The sequence below is a fragment of the Doryrhamphus excisus genome, linkage group LG11 (genome assembly GCF_037039965.1).
Source record: "Doryrhamphus excisus strain RoL-2023G ecotype Guam linkage group LG11, RoL_Dexc_Guam_v1.1, whole genome shotgun sequence".
NCBI lineage: Eukaryota > Metazoa > Chordata > Actinopteri > Syngnathiformes > Syngnathidae > Doryrhamphus > Doryrhamphus excisus.
In genome coordinates, this window is record NC_136367.1 from 18,822,631 (window position 1) to 18,839,684 (window position 17,054).

The 17,054-nt window shown below is 43.7% G+C and overlaps 2 protein-coding genes across 2 annotated transcripts; one reads left to right on the top strand and one right to left on the bottom strand.

Annotated features, from left to right (window-relative positions):
- Positions 1-3,681: 3,681 nt before the first annotated feature.
- mst1 (macrophage stimulating 1) lies at positions 3,682-11,973 on the bottom strand. The gene is made up of 18 exons (XM_058065881.2): positions 11,743-11,973; positions 11,314-11,458; positions 10,728-10,843; positions 10,540-10,654; positions 10,329-10,465; positions 10,089-10,209; positions 9,895-10,013; positions 8,646-8,820; positions 8,434-8,564; positions 7,847-7,949; positions 7,631-7,767; positions 7,515-7,547; positions 7,326-7,440; positions 7,178-7,255; positions 5,855-6,001; positions 5,675-5,781; positions 5,083-5,222; positions 3,682-4,650 (listed from the first exon to the last, which is right to left on the bottom strand). Exons 1-18 carry the CDS (start codon positions 11,855-11,857, stop codon positions 4,489-4,491), a joined length of 2,196 nt encoding a protein of 731 aa, XP_057921864.2. The 5' UTR covers positions 11,858-11,973; the 3' UTR covers positions 3,682-4,488.
- An 834-nt stretch (positions 11,974-12,807) lies between these two features.
- abhd14b (abhydrolase domain containing 14B) lies at positions 12,808-14,159 on the top strand. Its single transcript, XM_058065937.2, has 4 exons — positions 12,808-13,245; positions 13,323-13,564; positions 13,645-13,825; positions 14,027-14,159. Exons 1-3 carry the CDS (start codon positions 13,029-13,031, stop codon positions 13,822-13,824), a joined length of 639 nt encoding a protein of 212 aa, XP_057921920.2. The 5' UTR covers positions 12,808-13,028; the 3' UTR covers position 13,825; positions 14,027-14,159.
- Positions 14,160-17,054: the final 2,895 nt, after the last annotated feature.

Consider the following 17,054-nt stretch of genomic DNA (forward strand, 5'->3'; position numbering starts at 1 on the left):
GAGTGCGAGTCTGAAAATCTGTTTACTGGGGGTGTCACGAGACACTCGGTACAAAAGAGTGGGATTTTAATGTTAAGTACAATTTATGTACAATATATTGCAATCTAATAATAATGGATGAAATGTTTATAGTGAGTGTGAATGGTTGTTTGTCTATATGTGCCCTGTGATTGGCTGGCGACCAGTCCAGGATGTACCCCGCCTCTCGCCCGAAGACAGCTGGGATAGGCTCCAGCACCCCTGCGGCCCTCGTGAGGAATAAGCGGTAGAAAATGAATGAATGAATGTTTATAGTTCTTTCCTAGGCGCAATCACACACTGGTGGTGGTAATCTACATCTGGAGTCACAGCTGCCCTAGAATGGTGTGATGGAAACATGGATGCCAATTCACGAGTCTTTAAATCAGTACAGCTAAATGACAGTCAAATAAGGTCCTCACCTCCTGCTCGTCACTCGCGTTTTCAACCACCCGTTGGAGCTTCACAGAGAAACAAACAAATCAGGCATAGGCTTCTTATGTGTTTCAGTGCCAGATTGTTGCTCCATACCCATTTCCTTGGTCGCCCACGAGGTCGTCTTTGTCCAGCAGGTTCGACTTTCTGAGAAAAAACAGAAAGTAAGCTACCACTTTTCATTCATTCATTCATTTTCTATCGCTTATCCTCACTAGGGTCACGGGGGTGCTGGAGCCTATCCCAGCTGTCTTCAGGCAAGAGGCAGGGTACACCCTGGACTGGTGGCCAGCCAGCCAATCACAGGGCACATATAGACAAACAACCATTCACACTCATACCTATGGACAATTTGGAGTCGCTAATTAACCTAGCATGTTTTTGGAATGTGGGAGGAAACCGGAGTACCCGGAGAAAACCCACGCATGCACGGGGAGAACATGCAAACTCCACACAGAGATTGGTGGAATTGAACTCGGGTGTCCTAGCTGTGAGATCTGTGCGCTAACCACTTGCTCACCGTGCAGCAAATGGGACTTTTATGTAAGCAAAAAAAAAGAGCCAACCTTCAGTGCACTTTTTGGCCCTTTGTTCTTGCTGCCCTTCGGTCGTCCCCTCGGTCGCTTTGGGGTGGGCGGTCCAACCGGCTCCTGTCCAGAAACACGTATTAGAATCTACAAGTTTCAACGTGAGGCTTTCAGGACAACCTGCTGCTGTTTACGTGGACGACCTCGGCCCCTGCGTTGTGGAGGCTCTGCAGCAGGCGGTTGGGGGCCGCTCGGCCGGGGGGGAGACGACTCTTTGGCCCCGCTGCTGGTGCTCATGTCCGCCTTATTGTGGATTGGGGGACAAGACTCATTTGAAAGGTGAATCATTAAAGTTAACGTGAGACTTGTAGTGTTTAAATAGCGTGCATTGAGGCAATAGGGTGCAGTGCTCATCTGCAACCAGAAGAGGCGCTGTTGGTACAGTATTAGCAGATTTGAAAGCGAAAGAATCAATTTTAGTAAACGCTTGCTCATGCTGATGAATGACAACGTGTATCTAAATAAATGTTCCTAGTACTGTATAAATAACTTCACTAAATCACTAACGGATAGTGTTAACTTTTTGAATTTAAATTGTAATAATAACTGTTTTTTACTTTTTTTAAGTACATTGATGTAAATTCTAATATTTGAGCTTTCCTTTTGGGAATAAGTACAGTATGTTAAATGTCAAATATATATCATGCTTTTTCATAGGATATCATAATATCAATTATTACTATGATTATATACATGTATTGCTTTGAAATGTATTTTATTTTTAATTTTTTACTTATCTAGAGCACCTTTATAGGGCACCCATCGAAATACTTATAATAAATTATAATAAATTCAAAACCTTAACACCAGAAAAAAATGTTTATTTTCAAACACTATTTTTTTTACATCATAAAATGGGGTGATTTGTTATTTTACATCAAAGACTACTGACTTAATAATACAATTATTAGTACTATGACTATTTAAAGCCCATATTGGGCTATGGATCCCCCACGTTAATCACAAACGCAGCCAATCAATGGAGAATAAAATGAAGACCCTAAGTCTATCGTGCGTGTGATTCCACACCAGTCCGGGTCGGGACTCAATGTAGTTTTTGCATACAGGCGCGGATTTCAAGCTGCAGAAAATCACGGACTTGCAGCTAAGCGTCACGTATGTATGTATACGTACTTTAACGCGTACGGTTCAGTGTTGCAAGCCAAAAGCGTGCACAGGTGCGCCAAATGTGTTTTTAAAAGGTAAAAAGAGTGAAAGTGAATGCAAACAAGCTCCAAAAACTTACCTTGAGCGTGTTTGCAGCTTCACCTGGTGCAAGTTGACACCACGCACACTTTCAACTTGTGTTCAACTTTTGCGAGGATAATGCATCTGATCTCTCATTGGCTGATGACACCCCCTACTCCCCCCCCCCCCGGTCTGCAGAAATGTGCCCCCCCCCCTGCAACACACACGCACGCCCAGTCACGAATAAGGCACTGCAATAAGGAGGTGGGTGGGTGGGAGTGCTGTAGCCTGTGGGTTCTCCCGCCATGCATTGCATACTTTGTCAATTAAAGCATGCTGCTAACATGTTTCAGTGGGAGGGGTTAAAGCTCTCACCACGCCCCCTCTCGGACCACCCGCTTGAGAATAGAACTCACACTTGTGTACACACGCACGCTCGCACACACGCACACGCGCATCCAGTCACACAGCGAGACTTGAATGAGTCACACCAAAGAGCAGACATATAAAATTGGGTTTCATGTAAAAGAAAAGTGGGGGGTGGGGGGGATAATTGTTTTTTCTGGACTTCAGTGAAATGATTAATTACATAAAAAACAGGTATATTATATACAGTCATATTTGCTATTAATATACATAAATTAATTATTAACTACAATTAAACAAGTTTTTGTAAAATCATGTTTTTTGTCTAACATTTGGGCATTTATGTATTTTTATCTCGCTGTAATTAAAAAAAAAATTAGCAAATTTGAATTATTTTTATTATTAATAATAGATTAATTATTAATAGAATTTATGTATTGTTTTCTACAACTTCATTTTTTACAATATCTCGGTTGAGCACTTTTATCCGGGTTGAATAAAGGTTAGATGAAAAATACGATATTGTGTATTGCTTATTTGTATTTTTACTATTATTTTCAAATTACATTATTCAAATATAATTATTATTTTGGTTTTAAATTTTTTACATTTTTAACAGAAATATAATGAATTAATACTACACATACATAATAGTAATCCATCCACCCATTTTCTGTGCCGCTTAGTGTGGCGGGGGTATGCTGGAGCCTATCCCAGCTCTAGCCAATCACAGGGCACATATAGACAAACAACCATTCACACTCACATTCATACCTATGGACAATTTGGAGTCGCCAATTAACCTAGCATGTTTTCGGAATGTGGGAGGAAACCGGAGTACCCGGAGAAAACCCACGGAAAAACTCCACATGGCGATCATAATAGTCATAATCATATCATTTCCCTGTTGCTCGTGATTTCCCAGATTGTAAAAGTGATCATGGTGAATAATTTGAAGAAAACTTAATAATAATTCAATCATTTATAAGCATAAAGATGAGTCAGCATGTGTCAGATTTTTTCCCCTAGGTATATTTCTCCGTATGCCACATCTATTAGCATAAAGTGCAGATGCCAAAACAAGAAAACACTTTCATATTTCTTTATTTAAAAAAAAGTATATTTATTTTCCCAGAAGTCTGGTGTCGCTGAGAAGAAGCCACAGTCATTTATGAATGATATGAAATAAGTAAGCCGGCATAAATATGATTGAAAGTGAAGAGAATGATGCACAAAGTGCAGCCAATGACAAGTCAGAGAGGAAGTGGGGGGTGGGTGGGTGGGGATGGAATGAGTTGAGTACAGCGGCCCGATGCAGGCTGGTGTGTCTGAGATTCTTTTGGACCGTGATCTTGAGGTTTACTTAGGCTGAATTCCGTGGGCTCATCAGGAGCGCGTTAGAAAAATCCTCCTATAGAACTAGAAAGAATGTGCAGCGCATACAGTTGGGCATTAGGCACAAAGGCGTGTCTTTGGCGGTGGGGGCCGCCATCAAAAGACAGACTGAAGAGGGATTTCTTTAGAAATGGCGAGGCAGAGGAGGGGTGGGGAGGTGAGAGAAGGTGCTTTGGGGCTCCATTGAACGAATGGTTGGCGCACAAAGTAATACTTTATATGTTACAGTTCTCTTATGCATGCACGTGCGGTATTATTATGATACATGCTGCACCATAATGAGGTGACAAAAACACAATGAATTGATTAATATCAGACGACTGTACGTATATAAGACTATTTTTCATCATCTATAACACAAAGCTAAGCTGTGAATATTTTGCTCAGTTCTGCCTACATGAACCTCCACCGGATTGCTTTTAGCATCTCCAATCTTCAACTTGTCTCAAAGAGCCCTTCCTGGAAAAAAAAAAAAAAAAAAGATTGGACACCCCCTGCCCTAAGCAAAACCCATGACCTTCTTGATCCAGTCCACGTAGACCGACACACGGATGAAGATGTTGGGTTGTCCCGGGTGTCCGCAGCGCCTCATCGGGATGATCACCCCCTCCAGAACCCAGCAGTCCAGGTTCTGGCACGCCAAAGGGCCGCCGTAGTCCCTCTGCAGGCACACGGAAGAGAGTGGTGATGTGGCTTCCTTATATGGGCATGTGCTGTAGGCCAGATACTGCGCTTTGTTCTGTTTACGGTTCTTCGCTATGTTCCTACTATGAGGCAAGCTCAGGCAGAAGTGGTTGAAGTTGGTGATTCCCGGCAAGAGAAAAATATATTCATCTGTCAACGGTATTTCACACTTGGAAAGGTGCATTAATGCCGATTTGGAAATATAGATGGAATAGGTGCAGATTCTGGAAGATCTAAAAAGGCTTTCTGTGTGGGTTATTGTCTGTAGCTGCTCTATAGGAGTCCACAACTCAATACAAAGGGCCAGAAAATGAGCATAACAGGCCCCCTTTAAGGCTAACTGAGCAGTAACCGCTATTACGGCATCGGTTCTGTTGCTGCTGCAATATAATACATGTTGGTCACCCACCTCACAGGCGCCGACCCCGCCCTGGAAAGAGCTGGTGCACATCTCATTCTCTCGGACGCGCCCTCTGAAGTATTTGTTACAGTCCCTGTTGCTGAGAACTGGTATGTGGGCCACGTTGAGGACGCTCTCGTCTCCGGTGCCTTGAAAGGAAAGGAAGGAATGGGTTAGAGTCTGGGTGGGTCGGGTATTTATGGTTGTGTCATCTGTGTCTATAGATCCACCATCTTAAATGCCTCATCTCGCATAGTCTTCGTCATAACGTCTCTAATTAGTGGCAGGTCAAAAAACATTAGCATGAACAACTGTGGCTGTCGGCAACCTTCTGATGTTGCTTCTGTCCGTTCCAAAAAGTTAATTCAGCTCATGAATAAAACATGAAACTGTTCATGTGAGTATGTCTACTGTGTAAATGTGACTATAGGGGTGCTATTTCATGTCAAGAGGGCTCTAATCATGTCAAAAACAGCATATAGGAGACTGTAAACAGGTTTTCTTTCCCATAACTACAGAAATATTGTGTTTATTGATACTGAATCTTACTTCCTGGTGTGGAACCAATCAACTGCCACAAACGAGGGATTAGTGTACTTGCCTTTGGTCTCGCCCCACCCCGCTATCTCACAAATGGTCTGCTCAGCCACGATGTAGCGCTCAGGGGGGAGGCAAATCTGAGAGACGCGTTCATTAAACTGAGCCGGGCTACAAAGAGAAAGAGAAGCCTGTGTAAGACTGAGACGGAGTGTGTGTGTGTGTGTGCGAGCAGTGTACACACTGTTCCAGCTGTAGCATGACCAGCTGAGACTCGGACGGCCCGCACACGATCTTGGTGAGCGGGATGGTCTGCACTCCGGGCTCGCCTTCCTGAGGATCACGAAAGAGAGTTCCCATCATGGCCGAGTAGCCCGGCAGGTCCACGTAGCTGAGAACACAACACGTTTGTAACAAGTTACTCGATGGACCAATCACAACATTAGCTACTTAGCTACTGCTATTTTTTATCTCTGACTTTTGTCAATGAATCGCGTTGGGCTGTTTTTTACCCTGACAAAAGCCCCCACGTTGACAAAACGAAAACGCTACAGGAAGATGCTAACCAAAGTTGGACTTCTGGACATGCTGAAGGAAGGTAGACGTTGCGGCTGTAAGGCGCCATTATGGAATAAACGCATCTTCGGAGGAGGAGCACGACGACAGGACCAATATGTTGTAGCAACAATACAAAAACGCTACAGGACGGCAAAAACGGCGCCGGGACGACAAAGAGGCACTGCCAGAGGACTGAAATACGCATGAGTGACTTAAAGGGGAGCCATTATGCTCATTTTACAGCCCTTTGTATTGACTTGTGGACTCCTAGAGAGCAGCTACACACCAAAACCAGCACACAAAGCTTTATAGTTCTTCCAGAATCTGCACCTATTCAGCTGTATTTCTTTGGATTTGGTGGTTCCCGCAAAAACGAAGCAGAGCTTTACACACAGTATTAGGAAGTCCCTCCCCTTCTGTGACGTCACAAAGGAACAGTTTTTGAAAGCGAGCGTTTTGAGCCATCCCAAACTTCTTTTAGGGCTCACTTCCAAATGCGCAAATCTCATTATCTGGAACTTTGGTAAGATTTAACACCAGAATACAGATTTGTTGTGTCAAACCTTGAAGGTTAATCATTAAAATTCAAAGGACATTTGAACTTTGAGAGTGTTTAAAATATGAGAAAAGTTTATTACAGCGGGCGGGAGAGGCGGGGTACACCCTGGACCGGTCGCCAGCCAATCACAGGGCACATATAGACAAACAACCATTCACACTCGCATTCATACCTATGGACAATTTGGAGTCGCTAATTAACCTAGCATGTTTTTGGAATGTGGGAGGAAACCGGAGTACCCGGAAAAAACCCACACATGCACGGGGAGAACATGCAAACTCCACACAGAGATGGCCGAGGGGGGGATTGAACTCGGATCTTCTAGCTGTGCAGCCAAAAATGAGCATTATTATCTATTATTATACATTTTTGCATTGGCGCCGCAAGTGTACCTAATGTTTTGGCCTGTGAGCATAAGACGTAAACACTATACGTAGGGGAGATGTTTACCAGGAGGAGAAACACTGCTTGGTGCTGATCACCCATCTGGCGTTCACCAGGGCCCCTCCACAAAAATGGTTTCCTTTCCTGCCAGGGTAAGGGGGTGAGAGGTCAACTGCAGCAGGGCGTGGATTCGTTTTGTTTTCGTTTTGTATACCTGTCTCTCAGGCTAACCGTCCATGGCGAGTTCCCGGGTATTCCGTTGACGATGCGTAACCTTGTCCTTTGGAAACGGTCCTCTCTTTTCCCACACTCACTGAACTCAACCTTTTCTACAAGGACAAAGGAAAAAGGTTTATTTTCCTCATGTGATTTCAAATATCAAGGCATGGATTGCATAACATACCCACTGGTTCGATCAGCGATACTTTCTCTCCAGCTGGTTAAAAGGGAAAAATGACTTACAGAAGCTTTTTTTGTCACAAGTTTCAAAATAACAAACACAGTGACATCAGTCAGTACCGCACTGCTTGATGGCGCAGTAGTCAAACTCGGTTTTGGGGTCGGTGGTGTAGCACCAGGGCCCGTGTTGATCCCCGTCCGGGTTCCGACAGTAGTTCTCTGTCAGGTTGGCCTCGGGGTGCGTCCTTAGGTTTATTCTGGACATGGCAGGAAGGTGACAAATCGGACATGTGCTGCACACATGGATTGACTAACGATGTAATCCATCTGTCATACTTGGTGCGGTGAGGGTTGTTCAAGTTCCATTTTTGGCAGGTGATGCCTTTGCGGGTTTTGCGCACCATGCCTCTGTAGTTTTTCCCATTTTCATGGTAGCAATCTAAGAAGAGGAAATCACACGTGAACAAAAATCATCATGCAGGTGAATATCGACTGATTATTGTTTATGCAAAGCTTTTTTTCCATAGCTTGTCATAACAAATGAATGTATTGTGTCCTTTATCATTAGTTTATATAAAGTACGTTTTTTACAGTCGTCCCTTGGAGAGATTTATACATGCAAACCAAAAGGTGGCTCCAAATGTGAGTCGGAGCTTTTCTTCCTGTCATTCACAAACACGCACTATTGACCCGCTAGGAAAAAAAGTGTCTCACAGGTCGTTAGCAAGTCAGCTAACAAGAGAGGAGAAGATGCTAATTTGAAGAAACAGTATGAAGCATATCGATCTGTCAATCCTCCTGTTTTGCCCTCCTTTCCCATCGCTCCCGTCGTTTAAATAGATATGCGATGAAGGGGTCGTCTTATATTTGTGATGAATGAATTCCATTGTCTGTGGATATTTGTGTGAAATGGGAGGACAAACCCTCTGCTTCGATGTCGTCTGCACAGCGTTTGATCTGTAAGCAGAGTGCAGTCCGCATCTCGGGCACAGACGTGAAGCACCAGGGAGCCTCCGAGCCATCTGGGTTGCGACAGTAGTTCTCCTCCAAACCCCTAAATTGCAACAATCATTCCAAAAATGTCCCTGTCCCTTTAAAGAAAGCATCATGTCTTCCGCCAGCTTACTCGACTTACTTGCATTCGTAGGTGTTTGGGTAGAAGGGATGCTCGTGAGGATGCTGCGCGTCCCACCGTTGGCAGGGGATGCCTGACGTGGTCTCGTTGACTTTTCCACGGTAGTCCTCCCCTCGGCCGCGGAAACAGTTTGTGGTGAAGCTGGAGCGCTGACGTTTCTCCACGCGCACCTCGGCTGAGGGCCAGAAGGAAGTAGAAGAAAGGTTGTAAAAGTGTTCCATGACGTACGGTAATTTAAATATAGTACTGTAAATACTATTGCTGGCTTCAATTTTAAAGGTATACAAAAAATAAGTTGGACTAAAATTAGTTGTCAGCATGGAATCATTAGGGAGTATATAAATCAAATTAGTTTGAGGTAAATATACAAAACTAAACTGGGCTTTGGCCTAATATTGTTCCTCAATATTAAATAGTAGTTTACAGCATAGCCTAGTAGCCAGGTTTGTGACTCAGCTATACCACCAGATGGCGCAATATGTGGTAAAGACTGCGGAAAATCCAAAGTTGCTGCTGCTTATTGCGCAACTCATGTTGTGTTGCGAGTTTGGGAAATAACCAGTGGGAGTTTATTTGGCTCGCCATTGGAAGAAACTACCGTGAAAGTTATAGCTCATTAACTGGAGACGCACGATAACTTTCTACTTTTAAAAAACATTTAATTCAAGTTCGGGCACAAAGAAGGAGGATTTGACCAACTCTAACTGTTGATTTGTCCTAATCAAATATCATTACTATACCTCATCACTACTATCAGGAGAACCAGAGTATAGAGCAGGAGGAGGCACCTGCTGTGGCCCAGCAAGGTGCACTGTATTCGGGCACATGCTCCGAGCAGTCAGTGTGACGCTACAGAGGTCTCTGGCACACTTTTTGCACTTTTCCAACCCCGCAGCGCTGCCGTCTATGTGGCTGGGAAGGCTTTTCGTGTGTTTTTTTCCTCCATGTGTACAACCAGCACATGAAATGTCTTTCTCAGAAAGAGGAACTTGTGTACAAGTGAGCTCAGGGGAAGTTACGACAGGACCTGAGATGTGTCATCTCGTCTCAGTTACGCACATTATCTGAGATATTTTTAATGTTATTGGATTTATCGGTATGATAATTGATAATTGTTGTGCTCTCCTGCTTTAAACACAGTACGTGAAAAGGAGTAGTATGAAGCTCTTCGCCTCAAACTAATCATTGTAGAGCCCATTGAAAGCGTACTTGTATGTTATGTATGACTTTTGCAATGATGTGAACTTACTGCATTTGCTGATCTCGCAGCTCTCTCGCTCCACGTCGGGGTCGGTGGTGTAGCACCACGGCACAGGAGAGGCATCAGGGTTACGGCAGTAGTTGTCATCTAAGCTCTTATCAGGATACCTGACGCGAGAACACGTAGTACATGTCGTCTTATGGCCGCTAAGTCGGTGACAGATGGCGGCAGCGCCGACTTACTTTTCAGGTTGGTAGATGTGCTGGTGAGGGTACTGCTGGTCCCAGCGCTGGCACTCTCTGCCGCTGACTGTGTGGTCCACTTGTCCTCTGTAGGCCTCGCCGTTACACGTGATGCACACGTCTGCACACAACACCGTAAACATGCTTACAAAGCCAAAGCTAATAAGGACATGATCGCACTTCCAAGCCATTTTATTTTCCTTTCATAACAAAGTCATAATGATGGCGTGTGGGCGATACCATCTTTGCACTGAGGGATGCTGCAGCTCTCGTAGCGACGCTCGGGGTCGGTGGTGTAGCACCACGGCCCGATACGGTCGCCGTCTGGATTCCTGCAGTAGTTCAGCTCCAGGCCGTTCGTCGGCGAGGGAGTCCACCTGGACAACAGACACATCATCACAACCCCCGCACTTGACGTGATGTCACTGGTCACATGATCGGCCACGCTGACCTGTGATCGTGCGGAAACTTGGACCACCATTGCTGACAGGTGAGGCCGCTCCTTGTGGTGAACACCTTCCCTCTGTAGTCCTCGCCTTTACCCACGATGCACTTCCTCACGTAGACTACACATCACACGCATTCCTGTTACGTTACGCACTACATCACGTATTGCAGGTGTCTGCGTGCGAGTCTTACCCTTCTTCTCGTAAAGGTCGCAGTTCACGTTCCGCTTCACCTGCGCGTTGCTGCCGTCGCCCACCCAGGGCAGATGTCTGCAGGTGGGCGTGGGACGCGTCTCGTAGTTGAACGATCTGACGGCGAAGAAAAAGGATTATGACGTGACTTTAGTGGCGCACAATGCTTTGGCAGACATGCTAGCATACATGAGACCAATCACAGCGGGATTTTGTGGAAGATCTAGAAAGCATTGTATGCAGGTTATTGTGTGTAGCTGCTCTATAGGTGTCCACAACTCAATACAAAGGGCCCAAATGAGCATAATAGTTCCCTGTTAAATAAAAAAGACAATATTTCTTGTATTTGTTGTCAATTTTGACAGAAAAAAATTAATTTTCTTGCTGTCAACTCCAATTTTAAATGATTATTATAACAAAAATGTCATTTGTTTGTATTTCTTTGTGTGTATTCAAACTCCAAAGGTCCAAACAGACAAATAGGCCATTTAAACATCCATGTTTCCATGACAACTCTGTAAACTGGTGACAACTAACTTGTTAAATGTGGTAATAGTGCTGTTGCCCATAGTAGTGTCGTGATCTACCTGCAGTCCAGTGAGAGCGAGCAGCGAGCGGCACACTCCTCCAGGTTTAGGACCAATACCATCAGAACCCGGGCGGAGTTCCAGGAGGTAGGAACCAGCTCTCTGCCCTCCGAGCGCTGGAAATCATTGAGGGGACTGCGGTAACCTGGAAATATGATGTCAGGAGAACATTGTAGACTGCCTGCAGGGTATTGAGTACAGCGTGGTACCCAGCATGTCCAACATTTTGGGCAGCAGCATGCAAATACAGTATGACCTTTGGACCTGCTGCATCACACAGCAACACACAATTTATATGGCTAAAGTAATGGTTATTGTGCAGCTAAATAAGAGTGAGGTTTTGAAAATAGAAACAAAAAAATAATAAACAATCCTTAATAAACAATGCAAATATCGTAGAATATGAAATAAAAAGTCCAACAGACTCACCTGCGACCAGTCCTGCTGTCAGTAAACAACACAGCAGCGCTTTCATTGCTGGAATGGAAAGCTCGCTTAATAACAAAAGATGTCTCACTCGGGTTGTTTTTTCAGGACGTTCCATCACAAGAAGAGCCGGTAGAATGTTGGAAAAAAGGGAGAAGCTTTCGAGAAAAAACGATTCCAAATCCTGAGAATTAAGCACGACCTCCCACACAGGAGCACTGAGCTCTTATTCAAACAGAAGCCTTCACCCCAAATCTGAGGCGATCAATACGCTGAGTAATCATTAATCAAGAGTGAAATATCGTCACTCACTCTCAGCATGTCCCTGCATGCAATTCTCCCAAAGGACGCTAGAGGGAGGTAAACTCGTTTGGAGAAACATTTTTCTCCACTCTTCTGTTGTTTTTCCGGAAAACAAAAAAAAGACAACCTTTAGTCTTTAGTTCGACACTTTTCTCAACACAAGGTAAGACAAATCGATACTTGATTTAAAAAGTCGGGGACTTTAGGGAAACAAGAAAACGTACTTACCAATACTGCAACACCTTCTACGGTATAAGTTACATGTTAAAAGTTAGTAATGTGTATTCATGTTGCACTTGTCCTGGTCACCTCATTAGGTACACCTGCACAAGCTCCAAAGCGAGACCTCTATTCAATATCCAGCCATTACAAAGATAAGAATCATCTTTTTGATTGACACTTTAAGATTAATGAATGAATGTAACATGTTTATCTTTCGCTGTACATGAACCAATGTTTAGCTAGCAAGTCATAATCGTAGCCTTTAGGTCCAGCGACCACTGTACTTTTTCTTTTTAGCTAGGGCTAAACTAGAAATATAAGTTGCACATGCGATGTTATGTGTGCATGCAAATCTAAAGAGTTGTTTTTACAGACCAACGTTAGCTAGTTTTTGTACCAGTTTCGACCATATGGTTTCGCCGATTGGTCACGTGAGCAAACTGTCAGGTACGAAAACCTAGCTAACCTTGGTCTGTAAAATAAAAATAAAAAACTCTTTAGAATGTATGACTAGTACACCAAATGTACCGAACTGGGCAGTCAGCTTAGCCGTTAAGCTGAAATACTGCAACAAGAAAAGACTAAAAGACTTTTAAAAGTGGTTAATATAACGCCATGTAAATGCAGGTCCAGGTATAGGAGTTGCACTGCCCTCTAGTGGCTGCGGGTGGCACACCAACTTGAAAAGATAATGCTATACTGTACACCACAGATAAATACAAAAAAATAAAATACAACAATAACAAACTTGTTGTGTCTTCAGGATGTGTGAGGTGGAGGTGAGCGATGGAAATGTGCAAGTGGAAGGATGCACATTCTCTCCGCTCTTCTACAGACAAAGTCGACCTTCCTCAGGAGAAACAAAGATGTCCGTCTTGCTACTTCACGGCATCCGCTTCTCCTCGCAGAACTGGCTGGACAACGGCACTCTGCACACTTTAGCCAAAGCGGGCTGCCGCGCAGTCGCCATAGACCTGCCGGGTGAGCATCTTTCAAAATAAAACATCCTGTCTGTAGCAAAAGCAAGCCTTCTGTTTGTGTGACATCGAAAAAAAAAGGACTCGGACGCTCCGAGTTAGCAAAGGCCCCGGCGAAAGTAGGGGAACTGGCGCCAGCATCTTTTCTTGTGGACGTGTGTGAGCAACTTCAGCTCAACCCCGTGGTGGTCATCAGCCCCTCGCTCAGCGGGATGTACTCCCTCCCGTTCCTCATCCAACACCAGAACCTTCTACGGGCCTACATCCCTGTCGCACCCATCTGCACCGACAAGTTCACCCCTGAACAGTACCAAAGTGTGAAGGTCAGGAGCGTCACTGCTCATAACATAACATAACATAGTATCACATAAAACAGCATCGCATCATGACTTTTATCCTCCAGGTGGCGTCACTGATCGTTTACGGCGACCAGGATGCTCAGCTGGGGGAGGCGTCGTTTAGCAACCTCCGCCATCTGGCCAATCACAGTGTGGCTGTGATGAAAGGGGCGGGGCATCCCTGCTACCTGGATGACCCCGACGCTTGGCACAGACTTCTCATCGAGTTCCTCGCCAAACTGTGAGGTACGTGTGTGTGTTTGTGTTGGTGTGTGTGTGTGTGTGTGTGTGAGAAAACAGCAGACACTTTGAGTGAAGTGAAAAATATGAACATTATTTATTAACTGATTCTCTGTAATAAACCATTTGAAAATATTTTACAAGGAGTCACAGACACAATATTTTACAAATTTTGCCCTCTTCTTTTTGTTTTTTTTTTTACTGTAGCTTCATCTGTACAAAAGAATGGAGCGACATTTGGACCTAGCAGAGCCCAAAACAAGAAGGAGCTAAATTCATCCTCGCTCACTCGTTCACTCACTCATTCACTCACGAAGAAAAAAAAAAAAAAAAAATCAAATCAACACCATTTTTGACTTGACAGCTCAAACTTATCAACAGTGCTGTTTTCCTATATTTATATTCATGATATATACGGACTTCACTTGTTCTTTTCTCTAAATGTTGCTTTTTTTGTTGTTAACACACTTGTCAAACATGGTCACATAGCACCAGACTACACACTACACACAATCACATACACGCTGGCGTTCCCAACACAGTGCAGCCAGGGGCTCCCTTCCCTTCTTGGAGGCTCCTCTTAATCATCTCCCCTCCCTCGCCACCTCCTCATTGGAATTTTTTTTACTTGCACATTTTTTTTTTTTTAACACTTTGAATTTTGGCAAAAAACTTAATCCTAAAACGTTGCTGTCTCTCCTGGGGGGGGGGGGGGGGGGTGCTGTGTGTGCGTGTGTGTCTGTGTGTACGTACAGGAAAGGACAGCCTTATATTCCCATGTGAGGTGTCGATACTAAGTGGCTCCTGGAGGTGGCGCTCCTCCAAGGAAATAGGGAAATCAATGATGTGCAGAAAAAAAACATTTTAGCACGCTTATTCATTTCTATATCAATACCTTCTTTTTGTCATTGTCTTTTTTTAAAAATTAAATATTTTTTTTAATATTTAAAATATATACAAAGTAATAAAATAAAATTTACCTATAATTATATTTTTACATAAAAAAAAAATCCTGTATACAACACGTGTTCATTCCACCACAGGAGATATGTCATGTTACACAGCCAAAAATCCAATATCTGACATCCATAATTAAAATATAATAATATATAAATAATAATGGTTGGTTTTAGAATACATTTTTTTCCCACCATGCTTTAAATAAGATATCAACCCATATTGTCATTTTCTTGCAGTGTATCATTGATCGCTGTATTGTAATACTATGATGGCAAAATACTGTAGAACGCCCAAAATGTGAAGGATTTATAAGCAAAAAAAATAATCAGTGATGAATTATATGAATTCTTGCAGTTGTTCACAAAAAATGAATGCAAAGCGCGACAACGTAACACAAATCGCTGCCGTGTTTGGAGTCAATATTTCCTTAACTAAATCATCCTGCGTCTTTAAAGGAGGTGTGGCTTGACTTTATCATTGTTGTTATGGGAGCATTACATAATGTATCGTCATAGGATCACATGACCACAACATGGCCTTGTGTGTGACATGTCCTCGCTGCACCGTAGACACACACACACACACTACCCCCTCCCGTTTGATGCCCCCCCCTCCGCTTGTAATAAAACATCCTTGGCTGCCATCTCATCATGGATGAAGCGTCGTTATGGTGATGAAACCGTTTGATGTGCATCATGTCCCACTTGTCGCTCGTGTGCGTGTGTGCTTGTTTTGCGGCGTTAGAGAGCAGGAAAGAAGGAAGGATGCACGTGTCACGTTGGGAGTGGACACGGGAGCGCAAAGGAAAAGTGCATGTCATGTGACGCCGGCATACACACCGCCAACTACACACACTCATCTTTTTTTGTGTGTGTTGAAATACAGTGGAACCTCCAAGACGCAACACCTTCAGGATGCCTTAAGTGGGTTTTGCTTTTTCTTTGGCTTTTTAAAAATAAACAATACCCAAAGCTCGTCAAGAGGACTGGAACAAATTAGGATTTGACCAACTGTACCTCCTGGTTAATCCTAATCAAGCATCATGATATTACTATCACCTCCATGTCACTACTATCAGGAGAACCAGAGTATAGAAGGGGGGATGCCACCTGCTGTGGCCCAGCAAGGTGCACTGTATTCGGGCACATGCTTCCAGCAGCCGGTGTGACACCATGGAGGTCTCTGGCAAACATTTTACATTTTTCAAATGCGGCAGACCTGGCATTTCAAGTGACTAATAAAGTTTTTTGTTTTTTCACCGGAGCGTTTCTTTCCCATTGGAATGATCGGCTATGGCATCATATCCACCCAGAATTATCAAGCACTCCTTTTGTTTTTTTTTGTGTATTGTATTTTGTGAGAAGGGTGCTGGTGGTGTCGGTGATGATAACCACAGAAAAGAGGAATGGAAGTGAAGAAGGTGGTACAGGCATCTGTCCAGGCTGCTCAGTACAACATGGCTGACATTAAATACGAAGGACCCTCACAATGTTACATCATCATCTCAGTTTCTTTTTACACTTCTGTGACTTTAAGACTAAAATAAAAACAAAAACGAGCCATTAAAGACGCAGTTTGACCCTGGAACAGATTATTTCCATATGGATTACAGAGGTTCCACTGTATTATCATTTGTAATTGATAGTGATGATTGCAAGACGACAAAATATCATGGCGGTACTACGGGATGAGTGTGAGGTGCGCGTGTATGTGTGTGACACTAAGGCATTTATATAGAGGCGGCGTTTTTTACTACGTTGCATCTGAAAACGCAAAACACATCCACCGACGAGCACATTCTTTCAGCACAAGCAGTAAATCCCTCTTTTTTCTTTTTTTTTTTTTAAACCTCCATAACACTGGTTTGTGTCGACCGCAACACACAAAGAAGAAAATCCACTGTCATCCTTCACATTTCCACGACATTCCACTCAGCAAATGCAAACACACACACGGAATCGGGCGGAACGACGGAAGTCGTGTGGCCCAATCCATAAAAAGGTATGTCCAAATAAGACGGTGTCCAAGACATGGCTAGGTGCCTTATGGTGTCACCGTGTGATGATGCAAATGTGCTCCACAGAAAGCTGATTCTCCAACATGGCTGCTTTATTAAAAAAAAAAAAAAAAAAGTACTATACAGTCGTCCACAACAGAGTGCATCAAGGCACTATGAAACAGTCTAACATGACGATCACATGACTACTCTACTTACTGCGTGTGACGGCCATATTTAGTTAGTGCCCCCCCCCCACCCGTGTTCAAATAAATGTGT

Coding starts and splice junctions, on each gene's coding strand:
- abhd14b (XM_058065937.2), top strand. CDS start 13,029: ATGTGTGAGGTGGAGGTGAGCGATGGAAATGTGCAAGTGGAAGGATGC. Junction 13,246..13,322: donor AGTCGCCATAGACCTGCCGG/GTGAGCATCTTT, acceptor CGAAAAAAAAAG/GACTCGGACGCTCCGAGTTA. Junction 13,565..13,644: donor AACAGTACCAAAGTGTGAAG/GTCAGGAGCGTC, acceptor TTTATCCTCCAG/GTGGCGTCACTGATCGTTTA.
- mst1 (XM_058065881.2), bottom strand. CDS start 11,857: ATGGAACGTCCTGAAAAAACAACCCGAGTGAGACATCTTTTGTTATTA. Junction 5,782..5,854: donor GTCATGCTACAGCTGGAACA/GTGTGTACACTG, acceptor TTCTCTTTGTAG/CCCGGCTCAGTTTAATGAAC. Junction 5,223..5,674: donor GGGGTGGGGCGAGACCAAAG/GCAAGTACACTA, acceptor TTTCCTTTCAAG/GCACCGGAGACGAGAGCGTC.